The 17263-nt window shown below is 50.9% G+C and overlaps 1 protein-coding gene across 3 annotated transcripts in view; it reads right to left on the bottom strand.

The window, feature by feature from the left end:
- Nucleotides 1-16028, bottom strand: part of Cables1 (Cdk5 and Abl enzyme substrate 1) — a 100978-nt gene extending 84950 nt beyond the window's left edge. For 2 of the 3 annotated variants that reach the window (XM_074070152.1, XM_074070153.1), the window contains exon 1: nucleotides 14034-14900. In XM_074070152.1, coding sequence (XP_073926253.1) covers nucleotides 14034-14812 — 779 coding nt within the window. In that variant the 5' untranslated portion in view covers nucleotides 14813-14900. Of the gene's footprint in view, nucleotides 1-14033; nucleotides 14901-15972 lie in introns of those variants that run through there. The other variant, XM_074070154.1, reaches the window with a different exon arrangement.
- Between the last annotated feature and the right edge of the window lie 1235 nt (nucleotides 16029-17263).

Raw genomic sequence — 17263 nt, 5'->3', positions numbered from 1 at the left:
TCTTAAGCCAGATTTCACCAGCATGAATGTATCTTTTTCATTTCCTTATAGTTCAGTCTTGACTTTTATTTTCCTGGCTCAGAAGAACTAAGGTTACCCAGAATGAATGTCACACCTCTTTCCTGAGCTCTGCAGGCTAAATTCTTTCCAGCTCTGTGAAATACTGTTTGCAGGATAACTGAAATGAAATATATCATTCCCTCTGCTTCCGATCCACCCAGCCACCATCATTCACTTGTGTTTGTAGCAAATTGGGGTCAAAATTTTAAATCGGCCTTTGTTACTCTGCATGCACGGCAGCTTCCCACCGACACAGCCTTCCTCAAACTCAGGCTGAGCTGGTAAATGACAAGAACGTCAGCATATATTCTTTGACAGGGAAAGTGTCAAGCAGTGCAGAGGTCTAAGGCAGAACCTATTTTGATGAGGAAGGTCACAAACCTTAATTAGGTTTGTGACTAGGTCAAGAGGAAGAGCATGGTTTTCCAGTTAGACAGGATCCATCCCAACTCTGCCAGGAATCTCAGCCCTGTTGGTTCTGTGGGACTGGGTGAGAAAAGTAAACTCTCTCCAGTTCAATCAATGGTGTAAAACACCATTAAGATAATCACATCAGATACTTATGAGGGCTTCACCCTAGGTACAGGGATAAGTACTTCCCAGAGATTGCCAGGTTTGTACACTGTGGTTACGCTACGAGGGATCTGACTATTAATGTGACCTCCCTCTTTATAGATGACAAAGGAGGTTAGGGAACTTGCCCAAAATCACAGACCCAGGACAGGGCAGATGTGGGATGTGAAGCAATTTCCATATGGCCCTGTAAGCTCATAAAGAGAGCAGTCAGTAAGCTCGACATTATTACCAAAAAGCCACCAATAAAACAAGAGAAAGACACAAAAGCTATCTGTGATACTGAGACCAAACCCAGCTCGACTCTGAACCACAGAACAGAAGCAAATCTCCCGCACACTGGGTACCGGTACCACAGCCCGCCATTATGCAGCTGCCCAAAGGCAAGCCAAGGGTTCCCTCGGGAATACATCCTTCCTCACATTTGCAATGTACCTGGTAATTACTTTTGAATATGGGCAAGTTGAACTGGGTATAGTTGAGAAAATCTAGTCATTTTACACAATGATTTTTTCTTTAATAAAAAGAAGTTGAATGTCTTCAAAGTTAAATGAATGAAATCTGATTGGGATTTTTTTTAATTGTTATGTTAAGCATTTACCTTAAAAGGTAGTATTAGAACTTTTAAGCCAAAAATTTAGACGTGATTATACAAAACTTGGGGTGATCTGTAAGCATATGCACCACTCTCCACTTTGGGAGAGAAAGGAAACTTTCTGCATGCACATCCTCATTCAAAAAGTTATTTATAACCCTACGGCTAAATCCCCTTAAGCTATAAGAGAATAAAGACATTAGATTAGAGAGAAAAAGAAAAGGGGAAGAAATAGGGTCATTTGAGCTCTTATGATTTTTCTTCTAGGTAGTATTTTTTAAAAACTTGTAACATTGGAATGTGCCACTTCCTCCTGTCTCAGGACGGCCCTGCCATCCAATCCACCAGAGCTCAGGGATCTCTCAGTGCCCTCCTCTCTCCCTGCAATACAGCCCTAACATTCCATTGCGCCCTATGCATCTTGAATCTACTCACTTCGCCCATCACATCACTGTGGTCCAAGTGGCCTCCATGTGCTCTCTGGCCTCCTCCCACCTGTGACTCCTCCGGTCTGCATGAGTGCCCCCAACTCTGGTCTGCACCTACCACACCTCCTCCTCGCCCATGTCATCCCAGTCCCCATCATCTACCTTCTGCCTGTTCATCCTTAGACATCAGCTCAGCAGTGTCCTCTGCAAACCAGCCTTCCATGACCCGCTAACACGGCACATATCACGGGCCAACAGGGTCAAGGGTGTCCTATCTGTAACACGCACCACATCTGTCACCTGATGATTCAAGCATCTCTCCAGTGAGACATGAGCTCCGTGAGGGCAGGCACCATCCAACTCACCTGAGTGTTTTATCACTTCTATCTCCAATGTGTACCTTGAACCTATCGGGACCTCCCCATCTCCACCCAGGCCAGACTGCTCTGTCCCTCAGGATCCAAGAGGCTCCCAAACATCTCCCCACATCCATTGCAGTACATGGCATCTGCCCAATTCTCATGCCTCTGCTCCCACACTCACTGTGCTCCAAACCGCCCTGCCTTCTTTTTCTTCCTTACACAGATCAGGCCTGGTCACATCTCAGGGTTCCAGGATGCATGGTCCTCAGCACCAGAAACCTGTGTCCCATCTTCAGGTGGCTTTAGCTGCTTCCTCGTCTTCCTCAGGAGTGCCTGTCCCAGCCACTGTATCCACCAGATGGCCTTAGACCCTAATGATTCCCCCAGGGTGCCTTCCAGAATTCACTTGTAGCTTTCCAGTTGCCTTTTATCCGCCCATCTCCCACACTAGAGCCAAGATCCACAGTGATAGGGACCCCATCACTCAGGAGCACCCCTGTATCCCCAGGGCTTGGCACAAAGTAGAAAGCTTTCAACAAATCTGTTTAAATCCTTGAAGCAACTGCTAAATCTTAAAATAGAAGTAAATATAAAATGCTTTAGGACACAGACGAGGAACAGAAACACCAGACAGAAGGAGGCAGGGAAAGCCAAGGTGAAAGGAACTCAACAGAGTCAAGCCTAGAAGAAATTCACCAGGTGCACAGGGTGGCTCTGGGAGGGACAGAAAAGCAGTGATGAACCCGTACATGATCAAGTGAAACTTCCATTCTGACACCTGGGCTCTCAGCAGAGCGCACTCAGTTATACCCATTGATTTGTGCTAGAATAAGTGCTTTAGAGTGCAACAAAAATACCTCATAATAACAGCACAAGGCACCATTTACATCTCTCCGAGTCACAGGAAAGCTCCAGTAGTCTAAGTGGCTACTCCCAAACTGCAATGGGCATCAGGTAACTTTGTGGGCTTGATGAATCAGACTGCTGAGCCCTGCCGCAGGGTTTCTGGTACACCTCGTTTATTTGTTTTTGGGACAAGGTCTCACTATGTAGCCCAGGCCTGCCTCAAACTTGTGATCCTCCTGCCTCAGCCTCCTAAGTACTAGGATTACAGATGTGCATCACCACATCTAGTTCATGAGTCACATTTCTACCAAGTTCCTAGTGCTGCTGGTCTGGGGAACACATTCTGATAATTCCTGGTGCACAGCTATGCCAAAGCACTGACCCAAACCAGAAGTGTCCAATATAGAGCTCAGGTCTATATTCTAAAATTCCATGGTTCTCCAGCCACCTACTTCAACCTGTGGCAGTTTGGATCTGGAATGTTCCCCCTGCTTGGCATTGTTGGGAGGTGGTGGCCATTTAAGAGGAGAGGTCTGCTGACAGGTCTGTGGGTCAATGGAGGCATGCCCTCAGAGGGGACTCTGGGACCTGGGTCTTTCACCTCCTCTCTTTTGTTCCTGGCCAGGAGGTAACTGGTTCTGCTTCATCACACACTCCCACCATGGTGTGCTGTCTCCTCACTGGCCCAAAAGCAATGGAGCCAACTGACATGGAGTAGGCCCTCCAAAATTATAAGCCAAAATAAAAGGTTCTCTCTTTGTTGGCTGATTACTTTAGGTATTCATTATAGAGACAATGCAAACATGGAACTTCTGTCCATCCCTACTGGGGCGGGGGAGGAAGGCTGGTTCATCTGTGCAGGGACCTGGATCCCTGCTCTAACCCTGAGCTACTACCAAGATTCCACCAGCTCTGGGTGGCTTAACACAGCAGAAGTTTGCTCTCCCACAGTTCTGGAGGCTAGAAGTCCAAAATCAAGGTGTCAGCAGGGTTGGCTCCTTGTGGAGCTTTAGGAAGAGGCCGTGCTTCTTCTGGTTCTGTTGTTGCCAGCACTCCTTGGCTGGCAAATGCATCACTCTGATCTCTGTCGCTGTCTTCTCAGTCTGTGAGCTCACACAGCTTTTAGGACAGCAGTCATTGGATTTAGAGTCATCCTAATCCAGTGACGTCAACTGATTACTTCTAGGAAGACACTATCTCCACACGAGGTCCCATTCTGAGATTTCCAGTGAACATACATTGGAGAGAAAGCACTTTCAGCCTAGTACACCATGAGAACAAAAATAAGGTCTGCAAAGGAAGGTGACCCAAAGAATGTCAGGGATGCAGCTGCAGGGCATGCAGTGAACCTGTGAGAGTCGTGAGCAGCCACAGTGAGAAGCGAGTGTCACGTGTTAGTCACAGGCACAGGCCTCTGTGCTGCTTTTGCACTCAGGTCCCCCCCTTCCCTGGGACTCCTCCATCAGCTCCTCCCTGATCTCCCTACCTTAGGGAGTAGACACTGGAGGCCGAGCAGGAGAACACAGAACCAGAATGAGGGCTGTGGATCCTCTAGAGGGAGCGAGCAAAGGTGCAACTCCTGGAACTGTCTTTGGAAGTTGCACTCCTCTCTCACAGATGCCCTAGTGGAGGGTGACAGGGACCCTCTAGGCGGGGCAGCATATTCCATATAGGCAGGATGGGCTATTGTATATCCTTCCCCACTTCACTACTCTAAGGCTACAGTGGTGGAAACTGTCAAGATGCAGTGTAGGCCGGGCAAAACCAGCACCTAGGGCTGAGATTCGTTTCTCCTGCTCTGCACTGATCTCACTACTTGTGAAACCAAACACTGCAGCGATTGCACCCTCCCAGGGCACCACAGCCCCAGGGCCCTGCTCTTGGCAGACCTCCCCAAATTCTCAGCTGTGTTTGGTGGAAGATACGGGGTGTGGTCACGGTTGGGTTCCGTCAACTGTGACTAGAGAGCACAGCTCCAATTGTACAGCTCAGCTTAGTCACCAGGGGCAGAATTCTTATTCTAATACCTGCTATGTGCCAAATGCAGGAATTCCTATCCCACTCTACAGATGAGGTCTCAGAGGGGTTGTGTGAGTGGCCTAAAAGGTCCTAAGAGGCAGAGCTGGGGACTCCAAAGTTGTTCTTTCCCCTCCTGAATCTGATCACCTATTTTGCTGAGCAAGAGCCCACTCCTCAGAGGAAGGGCTGACCCCCAACTGTGGTCTTAAGAAGGCTGATCTCCTTGGGACCTTGGGTGAATTTTCCACTACTTGGCCCCAGCCCAGGGTTCTGCTGGCCTGCTCCAGAGGTTATCATGTGCAAATCAGCATCCCAGATGATGGGAAGGTCTTGACGGGAAGGCGCTGGCCAGCCAAGCTCAGCACACTATTGCTTTGTACTCTACCACACTGACCTTGACTGACTCTAGCCTATAGGTCTGAAGTGAATGAGCTCCTATGATCTTTGTTCTTTTGAGGTTTACAAAAACACAAATGAAGATCTGGGGCAGGAAAGAAGAAATGCTTACACTACTTAATAGGAACTTTTGTTTTTGTTAGGTGATACAACTATGATAGAGTTTTTGTTTGTTTTTAAATCTCAGTTGGAAAAATGTAGATTTCAAAATGTTAGCTTTATCACACAATTTCTAATCTGTGCTATCCCACTGCCTTTTTGAAAGATCTTGATGCAAAAAATATCTATAAAAGCACTTTGTAAGCTGTAAAGTATCAAATAAGTAAAACTTAACAATATTATCAGTTGTTAGTTTTGTGACTAACAGATAGGCTCCCATGATTACCTTAGTAATCTGCAGTCTCATCTTCCTCCTTCACTTTTCATTCTCCAAAAGCATACTTCATCCAACTCACTAAAATAAGATGACTGGTTACTTGGCTGACATCTGCAATCCCAGCTGCTTGGGAGGATCGAAGTTCAAGGCCAGCCCAGGCAAAAAGGCCAACCAACAAGCCAGGGATGGTGGTACAAACCTGTCATCCCAGCTACAAGGGGGCATTAAAAGGAAGATCACAGACCGGCTGGCCCTGGTGAACACATGACACTCTACTGAAAAATAACTAAGGCACAAAGGGCTGGGGGGTATGGCTTAAGTAGTAGAGTGTCTGCCTAGCACTGGTGAGGTGCTGAGTTCAAGCCTTACTGTTGCCGAATATCAATATGCACCTGTACCCGCGCACGCGCGCGCACACACACACACACACACATCTAGTTCATATGTACGCAATTCAAATGTATATAATTCAATGAGAACTAGCTTTCAACTAGCTCAGTTATTACCCCTAACATGCATTAAGCATGTCTTTTAATCTTCTATTCCTCATCCCCCTTCCTAGAACTACCAAGTAGACACTGCTACATACATAATCAGGTCAGGAGGAAAATGCATTAAAATAAAAATCAATGTGCGAAACACACAGAAATCCTTGGCATTCTCCAAACTTATTAGTCTCTTGTTGTATGTTTTTAATCTATTTATCATGAACCTTAGGCTTCCTTTAAATCGGGGACAAGACTGGGTCCTTTCATACACGCCCACGTTACTACAAATATCCAAATCCTAAACCGCACGCACATGCATGTTCTACTTTACAAACTTCTGTCTTTGTGCCTAAATGTGGTGCTCTAAACCCCAAACCACACTAATGATAACCTCGTGAAACATAAACTAGCGTGCAATTATCCAAACTACTGACACAGGGGGGAAAAGACCCAGGCAACTGATGGAGTATGTGTTTTCTGAGGCTTTTAAAACCCAAACAAAGATAAAAACGCAGCATCACAGTTTGTAAAGGAAAGTAACAGCGAAGGATTTTATGATTCCTACATGCAAGGCTGAGCACTCTGTTTCAGTTCAGTATCTGAAAAGTTCGGTTTTTAAACTGCACACAGCTTGGGGTTGGGGAGGGAGAGGAGGGGAACAGGCTTGAGGGGGTTTTTGGTTGTTTGAGGGAGAAAAATAGGTGGTGGTGACCCTTGGGGAAATTCACATCATTGTACAGTAGCAGATTCTTAAAGGGCTGGCTTTCAACATGCTTCCTTTGATACCCACAGGGGAGAATGGAACAAAATTGGGGGGGGGGATACCTTTGATACCCCCCCCAGGGGGGAACGGAACAAAAAATGGCAGGGGGATAAAACCCTTGGTGCACACCCTGATAAACCAGCTCTCAGGAACAGGAAAAGTGCCCTGATTGTAGCCTGGCCAATTCCTGGGGTGTAAATTTTCCCAGCATGATCCATTCAGGTTACTAGCCTGCTCAGGTCTCCTTCCTCTCTCTCAAGTGCACAGCACACTCCTGTGTCTGGCAGAAGTCCAGCTCAAAGGTCAGGAAAACCAGGACTCAGTTCACGGTTACAGCCAAGTGGCTTTAAGCACACATTTCCTTGACCCCTCCAGCCTCCATCACTGCAGCTGTAAGTGCGTGTGGCCCTGTTGCACAGGATTGCGGAGCAGGTGAGATAAAAACAATGCATGCAAAGCACAGAGCATGGCAATGTGCACTGTCCTTGTTACCCCCCGCCCCGGGGAGCAGACAGGCAGGCTTGCGGTGCCCCTTACCCCAGGGCAGGGATACAGGGGATACAGTCAAGACAGGAGGCTCCCTGTCTTAGTGGAACTGAGGAAGAAGGCAGGAGGCAGCCCTTGTCACCAAATAAAAGGGAGGAAGTGGCTGCTGGAAGAAAAAAAAAATGCCTGGGAAGTAGAGGGTGTAGGGAAGGTAGTGATGGAGGAGAAGGGCTTGGAGGACAAGGAGGTCCTGAGATTTCTAAGAGGTTCAGCCAGGCGTCTTGGGATCAACCTACATTCCTGGGCTGAGGGTGCAGCTCAGTGTAGAGCACTGCCTTGTATGTGCAAGACCCGGATTTTATCCCCAGAACCACAGAAACGAAAACAAAATCCAACTATTCCTACTGACACTGTCAGGAACCTGGGCTTTGTTTGGGTTCTGTGCTGCATTTTGGTGCGAGCCAGCCCCCAGCCACAGAGGAGGAGTCAGTGGGAGGAGTGCACAGGTGAGCCAGGCCTGCTCTGTGGGGTACTGCATCTGGAAGGAAGGGTGTCTCGTGAGAGATGCTGGGGTCTCTTCTGGGAGGAAGTCTGTGCACCCTGCAGGGATGGCATCCTTGGGAAAGCCAGTATAGTGTGGCAGGGCAGGTGACAGTGGCGATCATGCTGCCTTGCAAGAAACAAGAATTTAAGACTAACAGGATCAGTTGTGGGTCTCCACAAACTGCACGCAACAGGAAGGATAGGGTGACTGACCCCGTTTCACGGATGAGAACCGAGTCAGGGTGGGGACAGAGTCACCACCACCATCCTCTGGGAAGAACGTGGACAGTACAGTACCAGGAAATCAGAGGCAACAATGAGGACAGACCCGGGAGGGAGGACTTCAGTACTGTGGTCACAGGCCCCTGGGTCCTACCGGCATGACACAAACGTGGTTATCTACATAAAGCAACCACTGCATGGCCGTGACCTAGAGGTCATTCAGGTCACCTGCTGCCCAGTTCAGTTCAGCTGAAGCCAAGCGGCAAGCACTTATGAACTCGACCCAGCACAGAGGGTGGGCAGTGCCAGCGGAGATTGTGGGTCTGACCGCCTGGCTCCAAACCCAGTCCCCACATTTGGGCTGAGGCACCCTGGCAGGTTACCTGACCTCTCTGTCCTTCAAAAGGGTTGATAATGCTGTCTCAGGGTTGTAAATACGAACGCACTTAATCCCTATAAAGTGCTTAGAATGATGCCTGCTCTGTGTGTGTGAAACAGAAATATCAGGCCCAAGACTGTGTGCCAGGTCCCACGGGGAATTTCCCTGCCCCACGGGGATCAAACATGAAACTCACCTCTAAGCAAACATCCAGCACTGTGCTAAATCACCTCTTTGTTTACGTCTCTGGACACAGTTAGGGCCTGGGTTTTATGGCTGCCTTCTATAATTAGCACATAGTACCTCATAATTGATGCTCATTGTGGTCAGTGTTTGTTGAGTGAATAAGTGACAGAACACATTCAGTCCCATTATTAGACTTTCCTCTACTGTGTACCTGACAGGTAACAAAGCACCTGAGGTCACCTTTGCCCATTATGTGACCTCCAACTCCTGCCCTAGTGTTAGCTGGGGCAACATCTACAAAAGTGCTCTGCAAAACCTGAGGCCCTTTAGCAACCAAGGTTCCTACAGATCACTTCCTTGGTGAGGTTGGGGTGTCGACTAGGGACTCAGCAGGCGGACACTTCCAGCCTCCTCAAGGTCTCAGTCCAGCTGTGATACCCGCTGCTCTGGAGCACAGCGGGAGTGGTTTTTAAAGTTCCACCTTACATTGAGGGAAGCCAGTCAGGCATTTACCCCACAGTGCATGTTCTGCCCCCCAGGGCCACACACACACTTATGGCTGTTTACATCCAATTTTAGGGTGAAATCACACTCGTGCCCCAAGCTGAACAGGCCCAGGCCTGCGGCAGGAGGCCTGAGGCTTGGACACTCAGGGACCTAGCCCCGGAAAAGACGTCAGGCTCACCTGCCCCAACTCTCTCACTCCATGAAGACTGAGGCCCGGAGCCCAGCATTCTATTGGTTCCTCCTATCCTGCTGGTAAGGCCACCTCCCCACTCTCCAGTGAGGGGAGGATCGGGCCACTGGCAGCCTCCCCACCCCTCCCAGAGGGCAAAAGTCACACAGAACTCACATCTTCCTGGCGCCTGCCAGCAGGGGTGGTTTCCAATCTCCTCTGCTCAGGAGTTCAGCCACACCACAGGCTTGGTGACTGTAGGGAGAGCAGAGGACGGACCCGAGAGGTCTCTGCCATCCTAAGAGCCCCAAGTTACATGTTCCTCAGCCCCCAGCAGGACACAGACAATGTCCAGTTTTGGGAAAGCACCCTGACCAGAACCTGGCCCAGCCAGGGGTAGTGGCTTTGTTTCCATAACTCATGTTGCTGGAAAAATGGCTCCAAGATAACTTGTGTTTGCTTATTGCTACGGAAACCAGTCACAGAGCAAGGCAGTGACAAGTTAGAAGACTGGCCATCTCCCATCCCTGGTCTGTTCACATTTTCCTTTTCAGCAAAGACTCTTGGGATTACTACTTACAGCAGATCCCAGTTTCTGCCAACGGGGGGCAGCACAGAGGGAGGGTGGGCAGGAGCCCTCCCTAGCCAGGGCACCCAGTCCAGGGTGAGCCTGAGCGACCTTTAGCACAGTACTAACACCTCTAACCTGGGGCTCCCTGGGCCTTACCACAGGAACAATGCACAGTGCCAGAAAAAGCTTCCCTGCAGAATGTGCTCCATTTTATCCCAGGACAGTCTGCTTTTTAAGAGATCCCCAGGTGATCCTAAACACATCCCCATCGGACAGACCCAAAAGCAGTGAGCACACTAGTCAGTCTTCAACAACAAATATAAATGCAATTAGCAATTGCAAGGGCCCAGGACACAGGCGGAGGACATCACAGACAGACCCACAAAGGCCGACTCACCTGCACAGGACTACACAGCTGCCATGGTAGCCCTAGCACTCAAACACAGGACTTGGGATCCTTCACCACCACATGCCCTCCTTCCAGTTAAGACCCAACTGTCTACCTGGGTTACCAGGTGTTCTCCTGCTTTTTAAAGAGTATGGAGATGACCTGCTGCACTCCTGCCAGACACATGGCTCACCTGGGCTCCACTCTATGTGCCCTGGGGTGGCTGTCTGCCGGTCAGCAGCTTCTAGAAGTTGAGTAGTCCAGGACTGTTGCCTGAAATGTAAAGACGCCTTAAAACACACCTTATAAAGTTGGACTCCCTTTTGCCTATTAACACCTTCCTGATGTGGGGCTCACTGCCCCAGCAGGGAGCAAGCAGGGTGTGAGGTGAAAAGGCACCCTGTAGGCTGACACCTCTGCAAATCCTGGGCTGCATGGAGCCCCATTCACAAGACTCAGGCCCACGGTTGGGTCGTGGGAGCACAAACACCCTAATAGACTGGAGCCTGGGGAGTAGCAGTGAAGTTGGGGACCCCAAACTAAGAGGCTACATTTGGGGGAGTGATTACAAAGGCATCCAGAGTCTCACCAATATGGCTGGCCTGCTCTATTCTGGGCAAATATTTACAGTCAACAGCTCCTGACTTTTAGCTATGGCTCTACTGCATGCAAGGGATAGTGGGATGGCAGAGTGACAGAGAGAAAGATGCCAAGCTTGGATATCAAAGACCCAGGTTCCTATCCCAGCCCTGGGTTCATTACCATGTTGCCTCAGTAGCTGGGCCAGTTCCAGGCAGTTACTCAACCTCTCTGAGCCCCAAGGTCACCTTGCCTGTGAAAGAATTCACACACAGGGTGGCTGTGAGGATCAAACGTGACAGATGTCAAGCATCGGCCCAGTGAACACAGATGGCATAAACTGCATAGACTCATGCCAAGGCCAGGGCACGGAAGTGCTCCTCCTTGCTGTATTTCAAAGATTGGACATCCAAGCAATTCACTGTGATTGGCTTTACAAGAGTCCAGATGGAAGTAACTAAACAGAAAAGGCTTCAAGGTTGCAGATCCTGAAGTCTGATTTCCACACACCCATAATGAACTCAATACAGGAAATAGCAAATTCATAAAGGGAGGGGGTGGCGGTGCAGCGTTCCACTCACTACAGCAGTGTGTCTCAAACTGTAACCTGTATGCGAATCACCAAGGATCTTGGTAACAGTCAGATTTAGCCTCAAGCCTAAAGCCACAGTTGCATTTCTAAGAACTCTGGTGAGATGGAGGGGACAGACCCCACACTTTGGAGTGTGCAAGGTTCAGTGGAAATCCTCAAATATTTAGAAAAGGGCCCACAGAAAGTCTAATTTGATTGACAAAGCACATCCCAGGCACTTGGCTTGTTAAGCAGCATGGGGAACCCCAGGGACTAGCAGGGCTTCATAGGAAGACACACCGCAGAGCGGGCCCTGCCTGAACCTAAGTCTCCAGTCTACACTAAGCCACACTTGGTCTAGGCAGGTAGTACTCTTGTCTTATAGGACATAAGGGCGGCACACCACAAAGGAAGGTCTGAAAAGCAGCAGCGCTGGAAACAAATTGCCCTAGGATATTCCAAGTTTGTTGTCACTGTTTCAGGGCCAAGCTGGTCGTTCTTAAAAGTCTTTCTCAAAGCAGTTTTACCTGTTTTCCCCATCTCCATACATCAAATTTGGTTCTTTTTGTTTTGTTTTGGAGGGACTGTGGTTTGAGTTCAGGACTTCATACTTGGTAAGCAGGTGCTCACTGCGTGAATCACACCTCCAGTCCATTTTGCTCTGGTTATTTTGGAGATGGGGGTCTTGGGAACTATTTGCCTGGGCTGGCCTCAAACAGAGATCCTCCCATCTCAGGCTCCCAAGTAGCTGGGATTACTTGAGTAAGCCACAGTAAGGGACTCTTGATGTTGTTTTTAATCGGCGGTTGTAAAAACAATGCTTATCAAGTTACCAGAAATGGACTACTTAGAAATACTAAGATGAGCTGGGCGTGATGGTGCATCCCTGTAATCTCAGCACTCAGGAGACTGGGGCAGGAAGACTGTGAGTTCAAGGTCACTCTGCCCACATAGTGACACCCTATCTCAAAAATCAAAAACAAACAAAAAAGCCACCAGAAACAGTAAGATAACTATGACTGTTGGGGGACTAACCCCGCTTTAATGTGTTAAGATGGAAGGGATCAATAAAATGGCCTAAAGACTGCCTGTGCTAGGATGACAGTAGTTCAGGATGGTTTTTGGCTCAGAGATATAACATACAAATCCTCCACATCCCCTGAAATGTTTCTTGGAGAAAGTGCAAGGTAGTCCCAGCTCCAGCTCCTGTCAGCACATCTGTCTTCCAGGTACACAGGTCAGCCTTGCACACTGGTTTAGCATAACACCTAGGTCATGACAATGCCTGTTGTGACCCTCTGACTGCTGGGCTTGGGCTCAGAGACTCCAGAGTCACTCACTCGGCAGGAGCCAGGTTATGAGGGCGGCAACAGGGAGCTGATCAGACTGCTGAGTGTGCACTTCTGGCCCAGAACCCTTCCCAGCACTCACAGAGCACATGGGAAGATGCATGCTCTGACAAGAAATGCCAGAGTGAGACTGTCACCTGTACCCAGTGTGGCCAATTCATCTGTGCAATCACAAAGCTGCAAACCCAGGCTCCACACCCCTGCCTGCCATCCAGGTGCACTGAGCTAACACACCCAAGCCAGTGCCTACTGACTTCAGCAACTGCTAAGAGACAACTTCTGCAAGCCCGGCTTGTTCTTGCCCATTCGGTCAAGGGAGCCAGCTCGGTCTTCCAGCAGGCAACACGCTGGCAAGGGCCCAGCCCTTAAGGGGAAACTGAGGCTCCAGCTCTCAAAGTTAACCTAACCGAGGCTCAGGGAAGGGCCTGCATCTCCTACCTGTTCCCCACCCTGCAGTCCCACGGCCCCACATAGATCTGAGCTAACATATGGCAACAAGTCCCACCTATTTCCTGAAGAAACAAATGTCTAACAGTTCATGTTTCTGCAAAATGCTAAATACTACAGACAACTTCAGCTGGCAGTACAATAAGCTTTTAACTAACTTAAGTAAATTCCTCTCGGGAGGGGAAAAAAAAAAAGCCTCAAGCCCGATTTCCTCCCAGTCCCCCACCCCTTGTGCCTGGTTCTTAGGACCGCAAAGGGCAAAGCCGAGTTGTCCCGGGCCGCGGGAACTTCTCCGAGGGGCTCCCGCGCGCCACCCAGCCGCGGGACCCACGCTTGCCGCGCGCAGCAGCCGCCAGCCCCGCGTGGGGAGCGCGCCGGCGGCCCTGGACCCGGTCGCAGGAAGTTCCTGATCTCCTTGTGCCGCGGAAGGTTTGGGAGCTGCTTTTTAATGGTCTCCTGCAACTGCCACCTCCCCAGCCAAGCCACAAGCGTGGCGCTCCTGCCCTGCGAATGCCGGGCTCGCACACACGTGTGATCACACACTTCCTGGGACTCTTCCCCTTCTTTGTGCCCTTAGTGCTTTGGAATTCGGGCCAGGAGAACCAGGATCCAGCCGGGCGCGGGAAGGTGGGAGCAGCCCAAGTCCTTGGGCCCAGACACCGCAGGGAGGCTCGGCTCGCAGGGAGCGGAGGACGCAAAGCTGGGCGCGCGTGGCGTCGAGGGGACTCACCTGGACCTCTGCAGCTGCTCGAAGGCGCTGGTGCTGCCACCCGATCCCGACTGCTCCAGGGAGCAGTAGTTCTGCGAGGTCTGCCTGGAGAAGGTGATGGGCAGGATTCCCTGAGTGAAAGAGTTCAGGCGGCCACGACTGCCGCTCCCACTCCCGGGGGTCCCGGAGCCCAGGAAGGCGGCGGCCGGCACCTGCACGCTGGTGAAAGCATCGTCCTCCTCCAAGTCCTCCTGCCCAGCGCCCCCGTGCCCGTCGGGCAGCTGCAACTGGGCACAGGCGGCAAGAGGCGCCGATCGGGGCGGCTGCGGCTGCTCCCCCGACGCCCGGCCCGCGCCCAGGGGGCTGGCGAGTCCCCGCGCCACCCCGGGAGCGAGGGACTGCAGCAGCGAGGGCTGCGGGAGGTAGGGGCCGGTCGCCGTGCCCGGCGCGGAGAGCGCGCTGCAGCCGGCGGCCAGCAGGCTGAGCCTAGTCCTGGCACCGCAGGCAGCGCCCGGCTTGGCAGCACCGCCGTCCTCGCCACCGGCCCAGTCGTCCTGCAGCGGCGGCCGTCCGTCCAGCGAGATGTTGGTGAGGAAGGACAGGGCAGCTTGGCGGCGCCGCGGGTCCATGCGCGGCTTCCGGGAGGGCTCGGGCGGCGGCTGGGCCGGCGTGGCGGCCACGGGTTGGGGCTGCGGTGGTGGTGGCGGCGGCGGCGCCCTGCTGCTGCCCGCGGCGTCGGTGCTTGCGCTGCTGCTGCTGTTGCAAGCGGCGGTGCCGGCGGTGGCGGTGGCCGCCGCCATTGTGTCCGTGTGCGGCGTTAGTTTCGCGATGCCCTGGGAAGCGAGCGGCGGGCGCCGAGGGTTAAGCGGCGGGCGCGAGCCGCGGCGACCCGGGCTGGGCAGGGCGCGGGGCGCGGGCGGCGTGCGCGGCGGCCCGGCCCCCCCGCGAGCGGGCCATGCTCGCCCTTCGGTGCTCGGGCTCGGGGCGCTGCCGGGACCCACACGCGTGCCCCCCTAGCTTGCTGCTGCTGTCGCCGCTGCGACTCGCTGGCAGCCGGGCCTCCCGATCACCCTCTACGCGCTCGGCCTCGGGCTCCCGGCCCCGCCGGCCGTATTTATAGGTGCGCGCGCCCCGCGCTCGCGCTCCGAAGCGCTCTTTGCAATAACACAGTATCACGTGTGGGGAATGAAACCTGGGAGGAAAACAAAGCCGCCGGCGGAGGCGGGCGGCAAAGGCGAAGGGGCCGCAGGAGGAGGAAGAGGAGGAGAAAGGCAGCCCGGAGCGTGTGGCTGGGGTGGGGATCGCCGGGCTATCCCGATCATCCCCAGCTGCCGGCTGGGAGAGTTGGTGGCACCCGCGGCGCTCGGAAGCCAGGTGCGGAAAGCAAGCACGTTAGCCCCGCTCGCTTGCGGAACCGAGGGTGCGAGCAGGGACCCAGTGGGTCACAGCGTGGGGATGGGCTCCTGGGGCAGTTAGGGTTCTGCAGGACAGGTGGCGACGCAGGATGTGGACAGCAAGCGAATTCACTGAACCCGGAGTAATCATGGGGATCGACAAATAGGTCCTTATTAATAGTTGCACGGGTAGGTCTGCAGTCCCCACGCGGGCAGCCCCACTGAAAGCATCACTGACCATTGAGATGTGGCTCACACTCATTCCCAGGCCCAAGGATGCAGTGCCCCGAAATAAAGGCACGCGCGGGCATTCATAAAAGCCCACGTGCATGAACATCTTCCGTGTGGCCGGACTGGTTTACACACCCCCAATTTCATAGTGCTCTCAGCAAAGGCCAACGTGAAATTTTACTTCGGCCCTGATTGAAACCGGGTAAAATAAGCTTACATACTTTTCCCTGTCACCTTCCAAATGTTGGCGAATTATGATCTATTTTTCTCCCCTATAAACGGGCGATAAGGACAGTTACTGTCATTAATTTCATAAACACCCGCTTGGCACTTACCACGGCTTCTACAAAGATGGGTTCCTGCCTAAGGACACGATGACCCAGACCTGCGGGTCTGTCTGGATCTAGCACAGTAGCAGCCCCGCCCCCAAGTGTTGGTCTTGGCTGGGGTTGATGTAGGGTCTAGGGGGTTCCGCCGCGAGAAATCTAAAAACGTGTTTGGATTTCTCAAGGCGGTTTGGGTGACTTAACCAAATGCAGCATGGAACAATTGTCACACTGAATTAAGCTCTGTGACACCTGAGTTCTCGTTACACTTTTCTGAGGGAGAAGCAATGTGTTTAAGATCAGCGGATTAATTTAATTAAAGGTTTAAATTTAGCCCTGGAGCTAATGGGTAACTCTACATTGAAATTCCACACCATTTCAAGTTTCGGAAAGTCGATTAAATAATGGAGAGCAAATACTCACGGTCCAAAGAGGTGCAGCCAACCCGGTGTGGGAGATAGGATGGGTTTCCGGTTACATTTGCCCAGGACAAACAGGTCACATGGCTCTTTACATGAACAATTGCTTATATTTTATTTTGTGCCTTTTTAAGGCCTTTTGGGGGGAAAAAGTGGAGCTGGTGCTTACTTCCTGAAGCCTAACAGCAGAAGTTAAGGTCAAAGTTTGGTGACCAAGTCTGGGAAATTTCATCAGGATTTTAATTACTTTGACTACCTTGAAACTTCCAAGTCACTTTATTCCAATGACTTAATTTACATGACCATTAGCTGATTGTGCTGGCAATCACTGTTAAAAGAAAGGCTCCAACTCTACCCCTGTAAAAGAAAAAAAAAATACTGTTTTGTTTCAAAAGTGATAAATGTTAAGCAAAAAGAAAAAAAAAGTTTAAAAAAATCACAATATCAACTATGGAAATACCTTAATATTTTGACTTCTGTCTTGTGTATATTTTTAAACAGAAGTGAAATGAACCTGTTTGTATCTTGTGTCTTTGCCTGTCGTGTTGTGGTCATTTTTATTTGGAATATTCTTCTGTATTATCACTTTCTTGACTGCGTGGTGTCCAGTTTGATGGAGAGATTGGCAATTATTAATCCTGTGCATTTAATACGTTCGTTGTTCCCACTTCTGCTGTCATAGAGTGATGGTGTTGTGCCACCATGCAATATTTTCTTAGGTTGGATAGTTTCTGGGGTCAATGGCATATCGTGTTTTCAAGGCTCTCCATGCGGAAAGGTTTTTCCAATCTGCTTCCTCGCGTTCTTGCTGGATATTAAAGTTTTTTCATCAGAATCTATTTCTTTGTGCATTTGAAATAAATCTTTGCCTATTTTAAGTG

The sequence above is a fragment of the Castor canadensis genome, chromosome 4 (genome assembly GCF_047511655.1).
Source record: "Castor canadensis chromosome 4, mCasCan1.hap1v2, whole genome shotgun sequence".
NCBI lineage: Eukaryota > Metazoa > Chordata > Mammalia > Rodentia > Castoridae > Castor > Castor canadensis.
This window is presented reverse-complemented; position numbering and strand designations above follow the sequence as displayed.